The 20,920-nt window shown below is 28.3% G+C and overlaps 2 protein-coding genes and 1 pseudogene across 2 annotated transcripts; all 3 read right to left on the bottom strand.

The window, feature by feature from the left end:
* Window positions 1-8,984: 8,984 nt before the first annotated feature.
* On the bottom strand, window positions 8,985-11,524 carry LOC8273595 (cytochrome P450 71B36). Its single transcript, XM_002530012.4, has 2 exons — window positions 10,539-11,524; window positions 8,985-9,715 (listed from the first exon to the last, which is right to left on the bottom strand). Exons 1-2 carry the CDS (start codon window positions 11,442-11,444, stop codon window positions 9,107-9,109), a joined length of 1,515 nt encoding a protein of 504 aa, XP_002530058.1. The 5' UTR covers window positions 11,445-11,524; the 3' UTR covers window positions 8,985-9,106.
* Window positions 11,525-12,731: 1,207 nt separating this feature from the next.
* LOC8283477 lies at window positions 12,732-14,922 on the bottom strand (annotated as a pseudogene).
* Window positions 14,923-15,056: 134 nt separating this feature from the next.
* LOC8283476 (cytochrome P450 71B10) lies at window positions 15,057-18,492 on the bottom strand. Its single transcript, XM_002530010.4, has 2 exons — window positions 17,438-18,492; window positions 15,057-15,964 (listed from the first exon to the last, which is right to left on the bottom strand). The coding sequence occupies exons 1-2, from the start codon at window positions 18,341-18,343 to the stop codon at window positions 15,347-15,349; spliced, it is 1,524 nt and encodes a 507-aa protein (XP_002530056.2). The 5' UTR covers window positions 18,344-18,492; the 3' UTR covers window positions 15,057-15,346.
* Window positions 18,493-20,920: the final 2,428 nt, after the last annotated feature.

Here is a 20,920-nt window from a genome sequence, read left to right as displayed (position 1 = left end):
TATATCCAATTTTAATTAGTTATTGAAATGTGATAAAAGAAAATTATTAGCCATTTGATCGAAGCTGTTTTTACTTGATGATATGGTGACAATCCCAATTCAATGATTCCATCATTGTTATCACTTGTCTATGAAGATATTGATTATGTTGCAGGAGGATTTCATAAAAGAGTGTCTCTTGCACAAATGACAAATAGTTCAATCTTACATGACATAAAGCAATTGCTCCTACTCTTCATGATAATGCTAAAAAAGAATACCCTCTATAATTGATGCATACACCACCCACAGTTGCAGAGAAATGAGTGACAGAAACAATTATCTGTAAGGGTAAAGTAAAATATATATATATATATATATATATATATATATATATATATATATATATATATATATATATATATATATATATTTAATTAGATAATAATTTTAATTTTAGAAAATAATATTCTAAATATTGTATTTACTAATACATTGATTTTTTTTATTATTTAATAATTTTTAAGTCTAAAATATAGTAATATCAATTATATTGATAATATTAATTTATATAATACTAGAATTAATTAATAAATATTTCTAATATAATTTTTATATTATTTGCTAATAAAATCATAAAATATCTTCAAAAAATTAACAGGGATATTTAAAAATAAATATTAAATATTGAAAAATCTATTAATATTTATTTGTAAACTTAGTTTTGTAATTAAACTAATAATAATGGTCGTACAACGTACGAGTAGACAATTAATAGTTTTTAAAGAGAAAAATTCTTGAGTAAATTTGATGTCTGTACTACAATAAATAAAAAATTGACACATATTTTAAATATTTTATACTTTGTGGTAGATGAGTGACACATAATCTTATTAATTTTTAAATTTAATTAAGTTTATATATATCATTAAATAGAAAATATACATTATAATCAAACAAAAAAATCTCATTTTAGCTAAAATCTAATTGGCATTCTAACTTATAAATTCAAGTCACTTTATAGAAGGATTTTAAAAATTTAAATATAATTGATAACTTGTTAAAGTAGTGATCACACGGAATGCAAATACCTCAATCTATATACTATTTTAAAAATTAAGGAGGTATTTGGAGAAAATAAAATAAAACAAACTAATTTTTTATTGAAATGAGTCGTCGACTCCACTAAAATGAATATCTAAATATATAAAGTGAAAGCAGTATGCTTGAATTTAAATAAATTTTTTTACCAATATCAAAAGTTTATTTAAATGATATCTAGAATTAAGGAAAATAATATATATATATATATATATATATATATATATTAAGTAGTTAATCATACTTCAAAATAAACAATATAAACAATGTCTTTGATTTTGAAAGGGCTGTGAAAAATTAGATAGACCTCAACCACCACGTTAACTACCCTGGATGGCAATTGAAAATGACGTGGCAAAAGGCACAACTATAGAATGCAATCAATGCTCAATTTCGATCCCTCCAAATTGTCTTTGCAATTGTTAAATTGCGACCACTTACTTAAGTTTCAATATTCGTCTAATAATATATAATTGTGACCAACTTTAATATACTATCTTTTTCAAGAAATTGATCTAATATTATATAATTCATTTTACATTTCTAGTTATTAGTTTAATGAATAAATGTCTATAATACCCTCCATTAATTATCATAAATATTAATATCTATAACTTGATTTTGAAATTACAAATTACTATTTTTTTTTTTTAGTTCCAATACAAAATTATTTTTATTTAAATCTGAAAAATTACAGATAGGTTGTTAAGTCTATGTAAATAATTATATATGTATTAAAAAGTTATTAAATATATTATACTAAAATAATTGTTAAAAATAATGGTATTAATTGAAAAAAAAAAACTGAATTTCTTAATTTTTATACAAATTAAAATCTACCAAAGTTGGATGGAGAAAAAAATATTTTTAAAGTTTAATTATTTCCTTTTCATTTAAATTCTTTTTATAAAAATATAAAAAATAGTTTGAGCCAATCATAAAATAAGTTGATTATTAATCACATTGAGCCAACTTGATTACTTTTCTTTTTTTTTTTTATAGAAAAAATATGAATATTCCATTAATGAGAATTAATAAATATATCTTGATATAAAAATAAAAATAAACATCAAGCATCAAGAAATAAAAGTAAAGAAATCTACTCATAAATATAATCAATTGTCTTGACGGAGCAGTAAATTGCAATTCTGCGAGGAAAACACTCCATTGAATGACGCTAAACCATATATCATTTTTATAGATATTTTTTTTACGAGCACAATTGCTTAAATGTTGAATTTAATTTTTTTTCTCTTTATAATTTTCATAAAGGGAGAATTCAACATCCATGTAATGGATGACCATAAAACTTTTATGGAAGAAAAATTCAAAATTCTCATAATTGAGGACCATAAAATTCCTTAAAAAGTATTAATATTTATTTATTAAACTAATTATTAATAAATAAATAAAAAAAGGATCACCGATCTAAAAATGACCGACAGTGGGCCAAAAGATAAAACTTGATTAAGAAGAAAAAAGATAAAAAAGAGAAGAGGCGGCTATGATTTTAATATATTTTTATAAAAGTATTTCAAAATTTTCTCTTTTTAATGTATTTTTATAATAATATATTTGTAAATAGTAAGAACTGTTATTATATAATCATAATTCATGCCCTTATAAAATTTTAATAAATAATTAATAAACTCTTGTTAAAGTTAGAATATTAAAAAAAATTATCTAGATTTACAAATGTTAAATTATATTTCATTTTAAACTAAGATGATCAGTCATAAAAAAATTAAGATAGAGTTCAAATTTTTGATACAAAAGGCAATATTAGAAAATCTTTTTGTACTTTTGCAAGCTAGTAGTTGATGTTTTCAATTATATAACTTTTGTTTCAAAATATATATATATATATTAGAAACATGACTATTGTTTTCCAATTGGCTGTTTTGCATTAATTGTTACTTCATCAATCTTATTGATTAGTGTATCTGTTGTTATATATATATATATATATATATATATATATATATATATACTAAAAATCATATATAAGAAATAAGTAAGTTTTTAATTTGGAAAGGCTATAATAATTATAGAAAGGAGACAATACTTATTATGGCCCCTCAAGTAATATAATTGTGAGGGGGGCCATAATAATTAGAGGGAGAATAATTGGGGGGTTGCTGTTTCACCCCTTGTGCTGTTTGTTATAAAGTGGCTCGGCCACTACCTTAGAAAAAGTACATTTTTATGTGGAAGGTGGTTCTAAAATTCAAGACAGCTTTATGTATAGAAATCAATTATTCAGTGATGTGTATTGAGAAAAATCCAAATTATATTGGGCCTCCCAGTCCCTGTATTGTCAAGAAAACTCCAATTTGTTTTCGTGCCTTTCCGAGACAAGCACAGCAGGCTGTGACACTCTTTGATTTTACTATTATTTGTCATCCTCTCCAATTACTTCATGCATTTTGCCCACAACAGCTAATATACAATGAGTCATTGCTCTATTGCCTCAAGCCCTAAAGACTGGAAGTTCAATAATTCTAACTTGTAATCTCTATATCTAATCATGTGTCTCTATTATATTGTAATATGGAGAGGGAATGGCTCCTTCAAGTCACTGTGACATAAGTAATCACAACTCATTTTTATTTTTTTAGGCTATTTTTTTACGCACCCGATGTATCGATGCATCTATTTTTCTTATATACATTATTGTTGGTCCTTTTTTTATTTATTTAAGTTATATTTACATAATTGTACTCGAATATAATTGATTAATTTTATGTAGATGATTGTCGTAATAAATTACAGATCAATCTATTAAAATTATGAGATTTATTTTAAATAATAAGAAATTTAAATAATTTATAGGTTAAGATCTAACTAATTAAATGACTAGTTCTAATCATTTTATTATTAAGTTGGACCGAAACTCAATTATATTACTCAGTAACTCGATAAATTCAAATTTTCGAATATATGCATTATCAAGTTTTATTTACATAGTGTCTTTTTTAAATATTCAGTTGGCTCCCAAACTCTTGGATCCACCCTACAATATAAATTGGTAGGAATTTAAATGCACAACTCATCAATTCTAAACAATCAAACCAAAGTTAGTGTTTTTTTTTTAATTTAGTATTTGGAATTAGTCTGCCTTCCATCAAATCTGTATAACATAAGATTTTAATCCCATAAAATATGTATACGCATAGGTTTGATACATTGGCGAATAGAATGTGAACAGAATCTTCATTAATATAGGAATAGAAAACATCTATCGTAGGAATGGAAATCCAATTTCCAATCTTCATGTAACACGTAGCATTTCCATGTCATTCGGGTAACAAGATTTGGATTTATTGGATAACCGGATTACATTCTGAATCAACCGTATATAAGTCTATGACATGACCCAAGAAAAGCAAATAAACAGCGGCCATTTTCAAAGTTAGGGATTATTGAAGCCAAAATATCAACGTGCAAAATTGTTGCTTGTGAATATTAATCATTATTATTGGCCGACAGGATCACATTGGTATGGAACCCCATCAACTCATTCGGACATCCTCAACCTAAATGCTCCAATAAGATTTGGCTCGACGTTCAATTAAAGAGGAAAAAGGCACTATTGAATAAGGCTATTGGTTCTTGTTAAAAAGAATAAGACTATTGGTTTCCGATTCTATCTTTTATTGATACAAGATAATACATAGATTGCATTTTGAATTTGTTGCATTTTCTTGTGCCTGATCTCTTAAATTTAATTAATTTTTTTTAAGTTTTTAGATTATTATTTTTAATCTTTTTAGTCACCGGAAGTCATGCGTGTGTATCTTAGACCATCTAAAAAATATATAAATATAAATAAAATAATAATATATTTAAATTATAAAATAATAAAAATATATAAATAATCTCTGAATTTTATCTATTTTTGCAATTGGTCCTCTGAGTTTAATTTTGATTCAATTGGATTTCTCAATTTTATAAATCGTTATTTTTAATATCTTCAATCAGTCATATTCATGTGTTTTACGTTATCTAAAAAATATATAATTTTAAATAAAATAATAATATATTTAAAACATAAAAATTATAAACAATATAAATAAAAAATAAAGAGTAAAATGGCAAGTTTAGTTATTAAACAAAACTCAATGATTTTATCATATCTTAAACATTTTCTTGCTACGGTTATTATTATAATATCGACTATGAGCATAAAAAGAAGTCTTTGATGGCAAAAAAAGTTAAAAAATTACAACGGTTTATTTCAATCCTTTGAAAAATATTTTTTTATTTCATTCTATGAAATTAGAAAAATAATTTTAATATACAATAATATTACATTAAAATTAATGGAACTCATTTTTCATAAGAAGTTAATTTAATACATTGTGAAGGGTTTAACTATAATAACTCGTGAAGTTTATATGTCAAATTGAATTAAAATTAAATTTAGAAGGCCAATTATAAAATAAGATAAGTTCGAGATTACAATTATTTATTTTGTCTATTATAAATAATACCGTTAATAAAAATATTTAATATTTTATTATTACTAATAGTGAAATGGATTAAAAATAATAATTAATATATTTAAAAGTTTTTTACTCACTTACGTTACATGTGAATACTGACTCATTATTATTCAAAAATAATAATAATATAATATTTAAATTTAACATCATAAATATATATAATTTTTCTTTAAATAATAATTTCAATCTATAAATGTAAATATAAATATAACATTATATTCATTTTAATCTCATTATGAATCTATGATCTTTACAATCTTAGAATTTATATAATATGTATATAAAGTTGTTATATAATTATAGCGTTAGATAAAATTTAATTAAAGCACTATTATTATTATTATTATTATTATTATTATTATATAGTAAATGTTAATATTTGGCTTCAATTGATAATATTCTTTGATGAGCTCTTTGCATTATTGATTAGGAAAACGCGAAAATAAACTTGTGGTTTTGTGTTTTTTTATCCGGAGGATTGTGATTTTTTTGTGACAAATAAGTACCTTGTGACTTAATTTTTTTTTTATATTTTAAAAACCTTACAAATTAATATATTTAGCTTTTTTATGATTAAATATCAGTATTAGATTAATTTTTAATAATAAAATTATTTTATAGGTAATTTACTATTAAATCAATTATTATGATACTCCTGAAAAAATTTTAATTTTATTTTATTTCTAATAAAATTAAAAAATTATATTAATTTTATTTAATATGAATTCAATGTACTTAATTATATGCTAAATCATTTAACAAGTGATTTTGTTATTAAAAATTAAATATTATATTAATACTAAAACTTAAATTGTTAATAATGGAGGAATCAAGTCTATTAATTGTGAATTTGGATAAATGGATTTCTGGAGGAGGCAGCAATAAAAGTAGAGAAGCACAATAATATTGAGTAGGACAGTTGCTAGAAAAGATAAACATGGTGGATAATAATGTATGATTGGGTATGAGAGCTAATTCACACGTGTGAAATAAAATAAAATCACTGTAAATGAAATTATGAAAGTGATGGGCATTATTATCATTATCACGACTCAACAAATACAAACTAATTTTTTTATATTCTTTTATATACGCTTTCTTCTGCAGGGACGGAGACGGTGATGGTTGCACAGATTTAATTTGTTCCATTTGCCATCAAAGTGTTTTAGATTTAATTTTTATTTGTTCTATTTATTTTCTAAGAAGTCTTAGGTAGAGTTACTTTATTAAATTAAATATAATAAGTATTATATTATATTGGTTAATTTATTTATTTACTATTCAACGCTCCTAATTAATAAATAATATCGTATATTGTTATAAAATTAATATTATATATAAACAAAATAAACAACTAAATTTATTTAAAAATTTGTCCAAGCATAATGAAAGACTTGTTAAAGGAAAAAAAAAAAATGACATAGATGGGCACTCTTAAAATTGCCTCAGGCTCATGCTCCAATTCCAAAAGTATATTGTGTATTATAACAATTATATTAAATTTTTTAAATAGCCAAACCAAAAGTGCATGAGTCAGTTAATTATAATTAATTTTTATTTTTATTTTTATTTTTACCATTGCTATTATTTCTTCCTAGCCATCAATTCAGGTGTCTTTTCTGTTTATTTGTATTTACAGGAAGCAAAATCATGAATCCATTAACAAAATTCTTATCCAAATCGTTTCTCTCTTTTGTTCTAATAGTCTTTTCAATACATACGATCTAAGATATTGGAAATATTATAATTTTAATTTGTTATCTTATTACTTTTCAATTATTTTTAATTATCTTTTTTTTATTTTTATTAAAGTTTTATTTTGGCCCATCGCGGTACTAATTTAATTTTTTTATTTTATATTAATTAATTTTAATAAATAAATATTAGTATAATTTTTTAAAATTATTTATAGTCATTCATTATAAAAATATCAAAAAAAAACATACAAGAAAGTTAAATTCTCTTTTTATAAGAATCATGACATGGTTATTGAATTATCCTTCATCGCAATAGTAAAGAAATGAAGAAATTTAATTCGATTTTAAATAATTAGACTCGTCAAAATATACTTATAAAAGTTAATATGTGATGCAACGCTACTGAGTAGAGCGTACTTTCCATAAAATTTTATAATCTACCGCTATTTCAATATAATTAATGATTATTTAGGTGTAAAAATTTTTAAAATATATTTTCTGATATTTCTTTTGAAAAAGATTTTCAACTAAATCAAACATAAATATAGCTTAAAAAAGAGTTTTTGAAAAACAAAATTAATCAGAAGCTTAACTATAATTATAATAATAATAATAATTATAAGCAACTATAAATTATAATGAGCCAATGAAAGATCAAGATAACCACAACATCTTAACTAAACATCTTTGTTTTATTTACTTTCTTTAATTTTCAGCAATGGTAGTTGATGGAAGATGGGGAGCACAGAGATTTGGTGGAGTTTGTGCTAACATGGGTCATAAAGGCCGGTGGAAGGAAGAGACAAATGGAGGTGGTTGAAGATTAATCTAAAGTTGTGGTAGCGGTGCACTGGCGGTGAGAGATTTTGGAAGGGTGTGTGGGTCCGTTGCAGATGATGATTTGTTGATTATGTTCAAAGAAAAAGAACAAAATAAATATTAAAAAAATGTTCCAATATTGCAGAGATTGAAGTAAAGGAAATGAGTTCAATTTTACTTCTTTTAAAGAAAAGAGAATAAGTTGAATTAAATTTTTAATAAAAGATAATATTAAATTTTTAATTAAATTTTTAAAAAAAATTCCAAAATTATCATATGCTGATTTTTAATATCACTAAATAAAATATCTAAATTAAACATCCTAAAATAATCAGATAAAAAAAAAAGTGTTTAGTGGCAATTTTGTAATTTTGATGTTGCTATTTTATATTTTTTAAGTTCATCTTATGGAAAATGGATCAACGATTTGAAATCATCGCCATTGATTTTGCTATTGACATTCCATGATAAAGGCTTCCAATTGGTATTTTTATCGTTTTTACTGATTTTATTTCTTTAATTACATTCAATAGATATATTGGATTTGGATGCCGTTTATGGCAATTTTATCGTCCAAAAAATATTTTATTTTTAGATAAAATTTTCCTATTTTAGTAAAACTTAGGTTATTTTTGTTTATTGTGACTAATCATGTTTACATTTTGCCAGAATTAGGGTCACTATTTGTTTTCCTATTTTAATTTTAGGAGAAGTATCAGGAATACTCGTCATGTTTTCTGTTTTTCTTATTATTTTTCCGTTTCTGTCTATCGTTTTCCATTTTACTATATTAAAATATTAAAAATATCATTTTTAAATTTTTTAGATTAATAATTTCGGTTGTTTATGAACAATCGAAAATAATTAAAAAACAATCTCATCATAAATCTGAAAAAGAGATAATAATTTTTCATTGTTGCCAACTAGAAAAGGCAGCCCACCTAATCTCACAGTAATCACTAAAAAGTATAAGAAATGTGTTTCAGTCCAACTTATTATCATCTTCTACAAGTATTTGAGAGGTACAAGTTCGAGAGCTTCCATTTTTGATACAGTAAGACTAGGACCATCTTTCTCTTCCATGTTGATATCTGTAACATCATTTGGTAGTCTCCAATCGAAAAAGTATAGCAAATTTGCAAGTACGAGCTCTAATAATATAGTTCCCATGTATTGTCCGGGACAACTTCTTCTACCACCCCCAAATGGTAAGAACTCAAAATTTTGTCCTTTAAAGTCAATTGAGCTATCCATAAATCTTTCAGGTAAGAACTCTTCTGGGTTCTTCCAGTATTTAGGGTCTCGTCCAATTGCCCAAACATTGACTTGGATCAACATTTTAGGATAAATTTCATAGTCATTGATTTTGAATTTCGACATGGTTTCTCTTGGTAGTAGCAATGGAGCAGGAGGGTGTAATCTCAGAGTTTCTTTTATTACCATCTCGAGATAATGCAGCTCGTTAATGTCACTTTCTGTAACTCTTTCTTTTTTTCCTATTACATTTCTGACTTCTTCTTGTGCTCTCGCCATCACTTTTGGTTTCCGGACAAGCTCAGCCATAGCCCACGTTAGGGTATCAGAACCAGTTGTAACTCCAGCGAAAAACAAATCCTACATCAAGAAAATCACAAGCTGAATAAGCATATGTTAGCTGTTGAAATAGAACTGTTCGAAACAAGGTCAAGGCTCAACTTCAAGTAGTCTTATTAGGCAACGCTTGGCATATAGATAGCCAGCCAGATTTAGCAGTTATCCTAGTTAGCACTAAAATAAAAATAGAAAAGGGATAAAAAATATCATTTAATAATTTTTGGTAATATATATAGTTTTTTTCAAATAAAAAAGAAATGTGGTTAAAAATTGTGATAAAAGGAAGCGCGTTAAAAAGTATCGATTTGCAAGGAGTTAGCTATTTTCACTCTAATCAGCTATCATTATCATATTTCTCGTGTTTAATAATATGGATTTAGAGTTTAACGACTCAAAACATTATTGTTTTGTCATTAAATCGATATTATTAGATTAATGACTTTTTAAATTATAATTTAATAGTTAAATAATGAAATTAGAAGTTATTAAGCGTCAAATTTATGTTATCAAATATAAAGAATAAGATAATGATGATTAATCGGAATAAATGTAGTTAAATACTTACAAATTGAGACTTTTAACGGTGACATTTTTTTTTTTGTTTCAATTTGTAAGGATTTATTTATTTTTTAGAATTTTTTTTAAAAAATTTTAAAAAAGATCTTTATAAGACTTTTAAGAAGAATAAATTAAAGTGAAATCTTGTAGGTATCCAAACATATCTAACTAGAAATAGAAAGAATAATAACTTATACTATAAAACTTAAAAAGGAAAGACAAATGAAAAAAAAAAAAAAGAATCAAATAAAGAGTTTATAAGTCGAGGAAAGTACAGAAAGCATACCATGAGAACTGCCTTAATATGATTTTTCGTAAACTGAATTGAACCAATTCTAGCTTGATCTCTCTCAATTTTGAGGAGTACATCCACAATGTCATCCTGTCCTTTATTTATCGTCCCACCACGTTCAAGGTGTTCATCAATTATCTGTTGGTAGAAAGTGTCCAAATCCTGGAAAACTTTCTCTGCTCTGGCATGATAACCAGTAATCCTATCAATAATCCAACCTACATGTTGAAAATAATCATTTGCAGAGAAGCTTCCTAGTAAGGACATAGCGTCATCAATTAATATTCTAAATCTATCCTTAGCGAAATCAGTTGCTTCGAAGTTCGTCGCGAAAGCCATTCTAAATGTTATATTTGTGACCAGAGTCGTCAACTTCTCAGTCAGAGAAACAGGAGTTGCAGAAGCTGATGCTTGAGAGATTGAATTGATGAGTGAAGTAACTTCTTCTTCCCGGATGAAGCGAAAAGACTGCACCCTTTTGATGCTGAAAAGCTCAAGAACACAGATTTTTCTAATCTGCCTCCAGTATTCACCATATGGTGAAAAAGATATATCTGAAAAATTGTATGAAAGTTTTCCTGCACCAGCTAAAGCAGGTCTACTGCAACAATGAATATCATGAATCTTCAAGACTTCTTCTGCTGCCTCGGCTGAGGATATCACGACAGTAGGTACAGCACCATATTGGAGAAACATGACAGGACCATATCTCTTGGAAAGTTGCCACAAAGAACGGTGAGGTTGTCGTCCAAGTTGATGCAGGTTGCCTATTATTGGAAGCTTAGGAGGGCCTGGAGGAAGCTGCTTGTTTCCTTTTCCAACTTCTATCTTTCTTTTAATAAGGAAAACCAGAGACAGAAGGAAAATTAGAACCCATAAGGATAGCGGATTCATAGACATTGTAGCTTTAGCTTTAGCTTTTGCTAAAATAAATCTCTCTTTCAAAATTATAAATTTACGGGTAAAAGAATAAGTGATACGATAAGTATATCACTTATATCTTACCTATGGCTATAAATTTACAACACATCAGTCGTCACGAGATGATGATCTTTGAATACAATCAAAATTAGTGACATGGGATGATGATTGCTGATTTGATATTTGTGAATACAATCAAAATTAGTGACATCATATGCAAGATCGATTCAGCTATTCTTGAGGGATTTGGAGATAAGGTTGATTGTATGAAGGAAGAAGACATCTCCAAGAAACCGTTGAACGTGGTAAATAAAGAGTTGTACTCTAACTGTTCTTTAGTTTGTGTTAGCAGCCATAACTCTGTATGATATTGATAGTTTTTTCTTTCTCTTTTTGTTAAGTGCCAAGAATCCAAGCCATAGCGGAAATCGCAGCAAGCATGAACTGTATGAGCAGTAGAACCACAAAGAGGGGCCAAAGCTACGAATTACATCAAATTAAAAAAGGAAAATAAACCTATTTTTTTAACGCCAAATAGGCCTTAGTGCATTGAAGTGAGTTGTTGATTGGCATGAACAGCAAGTTTGGTTACGACAAGGAATTTCACATAGAAACCTCTATAGATTGGGGGAAAGATGTATTACTGTTGGTCCCAAGTGGCTCCAATGAACTCTTTAAATGTGACAATTCAATTCTCTATTTTATATTTAAATTTAATCAACTCTTTATATTTTATTAATAATTTTATATTTTCTTTCTAAGTTTTTACTAATAAAAAAAATATAATTAAAAATTCTAATAATGTATCAAAATTCTAATATATTTAATAAAATCAAAATAAACAATAGAATTCACTTTACTTTAGAATTTCATTTTATGCGATAATTTTTTTTAAATAAAAAGATTTGATATATAAATAGTGCAATATAAATACTCTTACTTAAAAATTAACTAAAGACTTACGGATAAATATACAATTATTTTAAAGTAAAAAAAATAGAATCGAGTCTTATCTAATGTTATTCATCATGCTTTTAATTTTTTTTTAACCAATTACTTGCTTCTTAATCTTTAAATTACTTTTTTGAAAAATTCTTAATATCTAAATTTTATTATATTAACTTTGAAGTGTTTAAATCAAATAATTTCAAAATGTTAGTTACCGTAATTGTTTTCTCATCCATAGTGACCATAACTTTTAATTTTAATGTTTGAATATACTTGTGTGTGATTAGACCATAAACTACTATGTAAATTATTGTTCAATTAAATAACACTTATTTAATTGAAATAATGTAAAAAATTATGACAATTAATATTTACTAATATTTTGTATTTACCTACCACGTCTCCCAACAAAATACATTTCATTTGTTGCGACAAGGAAAGGCAGCCTAAGTACTGTAATCACAATCACACATATCCTATCATCTTATCATCTAAGGATGACTACCACTAAAACTCCATGTAATTGAGAGGTACAAGTTTGAGATCTTCCATTTTTGATACAGTAAGACTAGGACCATCTCTCTCTTCCATGTTGATATCTGTAACATCATTTGGTAGCTTCCAATCGAAAAAATATAGCAAATTTGCAAGTACAAGCTCCAATGATATAGTCCCCATGTATTGTGCAGGACAAGTTCTTCTACCACCCCCAAATGGTAAGAACTCGAAATTCTGTTCTTTAAAGTCAATTGAGCTATCCATAAATCTTTCATGTAAGAATTCTTCTGGGTTCTTCCAGTAGTTAGGGTCTCGTCCAATTGCCCAAACATTGACTTGGATCAGTATTTTCGGATAAATTTCATAGCCGTTGATTTTAAATTTCGACATGGTTTCTCCTGGTACTAGCAGTGGAAGAGGAGGGTGTAATCTAAGAGTTTCTTTTATTACCATTTTGAGATAATGCAGCTTGTGAATGTCACTTTTTCTAACTCTCCTTTTGTTTCCTATTAAATTTCTAACTTCTTCTTGAGCTTTTTCCATCGTTCTTGGTTTCCTAGCAAGCTCAGCCATAGCCCATACTAGGGTATCAGAAACAGTTGTAATCCAGCCAATAATAAATCCTAATTCAAGAAAATCACAAGCAAAACAAAGCAGACATCAAGATAAAATAGAACTGTTTAAAACACCGTCAGAGCTCAACTTCACCTAGTGTTATCAGGCCAGGTTTGGCAAACATAGCTGGCCTGATGTCCAAACACGTGAAGAGGGCTAACGAAAAACAAAAATAACTTATATATATACAAAACCTAAAGGGTAAGACAAATGATATAAAATTAAGTTTCATAAGTTGAGGAGAGTACAGACAGCATACCATGAGAACTGCCTTAATACGATCTTTCGTAAGCTGAAGTGAACCAATTTCAGCTTGATCCCTCTCTATTCTGAGTAGCACATCAACAATGTCTTCGTGTCCTTTGTTTAGCTTCCCACCAAGTTTCAGGTGCTCATCAATTATCTGCTCGTAGAATGTGTTCAATTCTTGGAAAACTCGCTCTGACCTGGCATGATAACCGGTAATTCTGTCAATAATCCAACCTACACGATGAAAATAATCACTTGCGGAGAAGCTTCCCAGCAAGGTCACAGCATCATCAATTAATATCTTAAATCTATCCTTAGCAAAAGCAGTTGCCTCAAAGTTTGTCGCGAAAGCCATTCTAAATGCTATATTTGCAAGAAGAGTCATCAAATTCTGAGTCAGAGAAATAGGAGTTGCAGAAGCTGATGCTCGAGAGATTGAATCGATGAGTGAAGTAACTTCTTCTTCCCGGATGAAGCGAAAAGACTGCACCCTTTTGATGCTGAAAAGCTCTATAACACTGATTTTTCTGATGTGTCTCCAATATTCGCCATATGGTGAAAAAGATATGTCTGAGGAATTGTATGAAAGTTTTCTTGCACCAGCTAAAGCAGGTCTACTGCAACAATGAATATCATGAATCTTCAAGACTTCTTCTGCTGCCTCAGCTGAGGATATCACAACAGTAGGTACAACACCATATCTCTTGGAAAATTGACACAAAGAACGGTGAGGTTGTCGTCCAAGTTGATGCAGGTTGCCTATTATTGGAAGCTTAGGAGGGCCTGGAGGAAGCTGCTTGTTTCCTTTTCCAACTTTTATCTTTCTTTTAATAAGGAAAACCAGAGACAGAAGGCAAATTAGAACCCATGAGGATAGCGGATTCATAAACATTGTAGCTTTAACTTTTGCTAAACTAAAATCTCTTTCTCAATATAAATCATTGTGACGCTCCCAGAATTCAACTTATTAAATAACTGGAGAAACAAAATGGTAAAAGTAAATAACACAACATTACACTACAGTTTAAGGTGATTCCACTTTGAAGCCTTATCCAGTTACTATGCCTTCAACTCAATACATTATCACTTCTGCACCAATCAATTTAAGAAAAAAAAAAAAAAAAAGCAAAGACAAAATCTTGAAAATTACAAATCCAACCAACTTGCAGGACCACTTCCAAGTATACATACCTGCGACGCATTGCCACCCTTTATTTATTATTATCACTTCTGCACTAATTAGTTTTAATTTTCAATTATTTAATATTTATAAATTTAGTCTAATTCAACATAACATGCATTACATTCGATGTACAAGAAAACAAAAGCTCAATGTTTCTGTAAAGACAAGAAATAAATAATGGAAACGAAGTAGAGCAAAGTCAAAAAAGTCGGGGAAACAAAGATGGGTTCTTTTTCTTTATTCTCGTCCAACAACACATCATACTCCTATTAATATGGCGTCCTCGATGTGCAAGGCTCTGCGCCTTGTAATGGGAACATGCTCCTGTTAATATGCTATTCAGCTAATGGGTTTCTTCTAGCGAGGGGTGTCTTTTTAGCGAGGGGTATCACTGCAGGTATTTGACGGGCACAAGGCAGAGGGGTGTCTTTTTAGAGACAGTGAGACTGACACCAGCTTGCTCTTCCATGTTGATATCTTCCTTCTGCATCCCGTCAGGCAACTTCCAATCAAAACAATAAACGAGATTTGCAAGCACAAATTCTACTGTTATTGTTCCCAAGTTCATCCCAACGCACATTCTTCTACCAGCTCCAAATGGCAGGAATTCATAATCTTTTCCCTTAAAGTCAGGGGAGCCATCAGCAAATCTTTCAGGGAAGAACTCTTCAGGGTCTTTCCAGTACTTAGGATCACGTCCAATTGCCCAAGCATTAACTTGGATCATGGTTTTCGGCTTAATATCATAGCCATTGACTTTAATATGAGAAAGGGTTTCTCTTGGAATTAGTAATGGTGCTGCAGGATGCAATCTGAAAGTTTCTTTTACTACCATCTTAAGGTATTCAAGCTTGTTAATGTCAGCTTCTGTCACTCTTCCTTTCTTTCCAACAGAATTTCTGACTTCTTCTTGCAATTTCTTCATCACTCTTGGATTCCTAACAAACTCTGCCATTGCCCAATTTAGAGTAATCGCAGAAGTGTCCACACCACCCAGAAATAAATTCTGACAGACCAACAAAAAACACAATAATTTGATATGACAAAGACTTCGGCATAATTTATGGTGCTCATGCGCCACAGTACTTGGGGAATAATCTAGACATTGTGCAGGTACGTCAGCGACAATATAGCAGCAATCATTGTATAACATAGGCTTGAAAGATAAGATTCAATAATTAAATCTTCAGTTTTGCTAGACGCCAAAAATGTTCTCTATATCTAGCTGCGTTATTAAGATTTCCTGCCATGAGTATTGACCCTGAAACATCTGTAGGGCATAGTACCAGAAGTAAGAACTTGTAACTTCTATTTAGTCTTGTAAATTCTACTTAGCCTAACTTAACTGCTAATATATCATTAATTTCTTTTAAGTTTCTTGAATATTTTGCCTAACATACAATCTGAACCGAAGACTACGGGATTAATTGCATGGGAGATGCTCGAACTTCGGGTCTGTCTAAAATTTTTATTACATTTTATTTTTTTTAGTTACCAAATTTCTATTTTTGTATTATAAGCAGGTCACTTTGCTTTGAGTTTATGTTTAAAAAGTTACAAAAATGTTTAATGCTTTTTAGTTATTATTTCTCTAAAATAATTTTTTATTTAATTTTACATAAGAATTTAATGAGAGAAAAAAGAATAAAAAAGAGATAAATTACGGAGGAGAGAGAAATTTGAAGAGAAAAAATAAAAATTATAAATTACAAAAGTAATATTTAGTGATTTATTAAAAATAAATTTTGTTTCTAAACACTGTAAAAAGTTTTGAAAAGAGAAAACAAAAATAATTTTAATAAACACATTTTATTTTTTAATTTAAAAAAATAAATAAATAACATGAAACAAAAATAATAACAAACACCCTGTTTTTGGTTAATGGAGTATGAATGAGAATAATTAACAGAAGTGATTGTTTGAAAAAAAAGATATTTAATTCACAATTATGGAATATAAGAACAATATTATGTCTAAAGTTAGCATTATATTCCCCTGTTAAAACCATCTCAAGTATTTGTGAATTAAATAAGACTATGCTAACATTAAATCAAACCCTAATGTTCTTTTTAAATAAAATCTTAATGTCTCTTAAAACAACATTAATCTTCGTAGGCTTCGCACAAATTCTGCAATTCGGATACCATCGAGGCTTTATTGACACAAATAACTTAGATGCTAATAATATGAAGATTATAATTAGAATATTCTTCTTTCGGTTACTACCTCACTAAGGAAAGGTAACCACCGCCTACCGTCCAACACCACCCTATAAAATTAATATATTTAATAATTAATTAGAACTTTATTTAAAAATAATTAATTATCTAGAAATAACTTATTCTATTCCTTTTTTTTTTTATCATATAGTAAAATCTAAAATTCAGGCACTATCTATGTAATTAACCTAAGATTATGCATAAAGATTTAACTCGATCACAGGATTAATAATAAATTACGGGGAGAATTGGCAGCGTACCAGGAGGACTCCCTTAATGTTATCTTTGGTGAAGTGAGCTCCTTCTCCAACTTGTGCTTGTTCCTTCTCTATTCGCAACAGCACATCAATCATGTCATCCTGGTCCTTTTTTCTTCCAGGCTTAAGATGATCATCAATTACATGTTGAAAAAATTTATCTAACTCATAGAAAACTCTTTCTGTCCTTGCGTGATGACCGGATATCCTGTCAATAATCCAACCGTAAAACGGGAAGAACTCCCCGGTGGAAAAGCTTCCTGCCACAGCCTCAGCATCATGAACTACTTCATGAAATCTATCTCTGTCAAAATCAGTCCCTCGATAATCGAATCCGAAAGACATCTTAAATGTAATATTTGCAGTAAGAGCAAACAACTTGTCAGTAAGATTAATAGGAGTTGCAGAAGATGCCGACTCAGAAATTGAATTGATAAGCATTTCGACTTCTGCTTCTCTAAGTGGCCGAAAAGAATGAACCCTCTTCATGCTAAAGAGCTCAAGAACAATCAGCTGTCTCATTTTTCTCCATAGTTCACCATAGGGTGCAAAAGCTACATCCAAGTAATTGTAAGAAAGCCTGCCAGAGCCAGCTAAAAGAGGTCTGCTGCAACAGGCAAGATCATGAACTTTCAAGGCCTCTTGTGCAGCTTCAGCAGAAGAGATTACAACAGTTGGTAAATGACCGAGATGAAGAAGCATGACAGGGCCATACTTCTTGGATAACTCGCAGTAAGATTGGTGAAGCAATTCACTGAGTTGGTGCAAGTTTCCTAAAATCGGAAGCTTCGGAGGGCTTGGTGGGATGCGCTTATTTCCTTCTTCAGCTTTCTTTTTCTTGCTGAAGAGGAAAAGCAGTGGCAGGAGTAAGAGGAGAAGAGGCAACATAATCAGAGTGTAGAAAGTCATTATTGCTTGTGCGATGTCTGCACTTAAAATTGATGAAGCGGTGAAATTAATAGCTCAATTTGGATTGGAACTTCAAGATCCTTGCAGAAGAGTAATGAAAATGTGGCGCCCACAAGAACTGTAGCTGCACTATCTCAATTTGGACTCGCACTCAAATTGGAAGTCTTTTCCTTATATTTACAGAAAATTTTGAAATGAATCATTACACTATTTTGGCTCTTGCAAGTAAAATTGGAATTTACCAAAACTTTAAGCAATCTAGTCCTTTTCTTCTTTCTTTTTCTTTTTTGTAGTTGCTACATCCAATAAGATCTTATTATTATTTTTATTATTTTGAAAGCTTATAAATAGAGAAAAAATCAATTCCATTATTGAATTTAATGATAATTATAAATGATGTTTGTAAATTTACAGAATCCTCTCAAAGCCGACAAATATAGTATAAGGATGCATTCTATTAACAAAAATATAAGAGTTCAACGGATTTGTACATACGTTATTAATAGGAGTTAATAATTAAAATAAAAATATAAAAACTAATTAAAATACTATCAATCATTATGCATTAAATAAAATAAAGTCAAAAAGTATAGCAATCCAAAAATATATTTTTCCTCTATGTTTCTATTTATATATTAAATTAATAAATAATTAGTGTATATTTATTAATTTTAAATAATAAAATATATATTAATTATTTTATATTAAAATATAAATTATATTTATATATATGTAATATTATTTTTTTATATAAATTATGGTGTATACAATTAGGCTAATTAAGAATTTTTCTCACAAAGAAGGCAATATTTATTTACATAATAATAATGCTGTGATCACAACTATTTTGTTTCTTGAAAGCTGAAATTAAACTGGATGTTACCAAAATTTCAAGTCACTCAAGTATTGTTTTTTGTTTTTGTTTTTGTGGGTATTATTATTTGGTAATAGCATTCACTAAGCCATCTTTCACTTCAGTTCTCACTAATTTCTGCTGGCATACAGACGCTGGTTAATGCACCGTGACAACCATTGCTTCCATAGGGTCAAAATGTCATCTGAACAACGCCACAGAAATACATAACTCACTTGTCAACTTCAGTAACCAAAAAAAATTTCCAAGGCAGTGACTGATCGATATGAACATATATATATATATATATTATACATATTTGGGTCAATAGTAATTCTTGATTCCCAGCAAGAATTTGATTACTGAGATTAAGTGATAATGAGGTCAGGTGGGTGCCTGACGTACCCACTCTGAATTTAACCAAACATATAAAGACTCTTTTACAATGTTAAACTAAATCAAAACCTGCTAAATTACTATCAATAAGCGAGTTCACTGTCGTCTGCTTCCATAGAAGAAGAGAAAAATCATATTTTGGTTACTAGGTCAGCATCTGCAGACTGTTATGCATGGGTTGATGAGGATGTGCTGCTCAGTGCTCACACTTGTTTTTTCTTGTAGAAATAATTGATTTATCTAGATACTTTTCCTTTTAAGTGCAGATTTTCTATGCGCATCTAGATTATTTGTCTACCATGAATTGACTGGCTCCACATACAAAGAACTCGTCCACTTGATAATTCCAAGAGTATTAGCTTTTCCTTGGGCAGAGGACCACCGATACATAGAGACCGGTGGAGGGTTAAGGGGGCCATGCTGCCACCAAGCTTTTCGCAATTTTAATATATCTTCCAAGGGATATCCAGTCAGACTTGCCATCCATCTCAGGATTGATAAGATAGATTGTAAGACTTATCATAAATACCCATGATTCTTTTTTGTTAGACTTAATATTTTTTCTATTTTTTTATTTTTATTGTATTAAGATATTAAAAATAATAATATTTTTGAATTTTTATTTTTCAAGTTAAGGTTTTTGTTGATTTCTTATTTTTTATTGTTTTTGGATAAAACAACAAAAAATAATTAAAATATAATCAATACCGTAAATTTAAAAAAAAAAATTGAAAATAATTTTTAAAAATAATTTACACAATGAAAATAATTTTTTTTATTGATTTTAAAATATTCTAAAAAATTCCCTTGAATTAAGTTACTAAAATGAGCATAGCTCATTAAATTGTTTGGCCTGTTAGTTAATAATATTAAATGGGCTGATATGTTAATTATTTATTTGTTTTTAACAAGCTATCATTATAGGCTTATGAAATTGGTAATCTAAATATCTTCATTTTTATAAACATAATTAATAAGATTTTTCTCATAAATAATACCAAACAAAACAAATATGAAATTGAATCACTTAAGATTCTTCAGTAGGATTTTCAATTTTTGTAAGGACGTCGCCTTTTAATATTATAATGTCCTCTTCTATCCTTCTTTTTATTTAAATTGATTTTTTAAGATTTTATTTTATTGAATGCCGAAATAACAACAAGAGAAAATGTGAGTTTTATGAGTACTTTTATTTTATTTTATTTTTCCTTTTGAATAAAAAAAAACAATTCTATTGTCAAATTTAATCCGTGGTATATTCTTTTATGAAGAAAAAATATATTTAAAAATAGGTTTCTATAACAACTAAATAGTAACTGAATTTATAT

This window comes from Ricinus communis, chromosome 7 (genome assembly GCF_019578655.1).
Source record: "Ricinus communis isolate WT05 ecotype wild-type chromosome 7, ASM1957865v1, whole genome shotgun sequence".
NCBI classification, from domain to species: Eukaryota; Viridiplantae; Streptophyta; class Magnoliopsida; order Malpighiales; family Euphorbiaceae; genus Ricinus; species Ricinus communis.
This window is presented reverse-complemented; position numbering and strand designations above follow the sequence as displayed.

Excerpts from the sequence above, each read along its gene's own strand:
- LOC8273595 (XM_002530012.4), bottom strand. The coding sequence starts at position 11,444 with ATGTCTATGAATCCGCTATCCTTATGGGTTCTAATTTTCCTTCTGTCT. Across the intron at positions 9,716-10,538 it reads ATATTAAGGCAGTTCTCATG|GATTTGTTTTTCGCTGGAGT; the intron begins GTATGCTTTCTG and ends TTCTTGATGTAG.
- LOC8283476 (XM_002530010.4), bottom strand. The coding sequence starts at position 18,343 with ATGACTTTCTACACTCTGATTATGTTGCCTCTTCTCCTCTTACTCCTG. Across the intron at positions 15,965-17,437 it reads ACATTAAGGGAGTCCTCCTG|AATTTATTTCTGGGTGGTGT; the intron begins GTACGCTGCCAA and ends TTGGTCTGTCAG.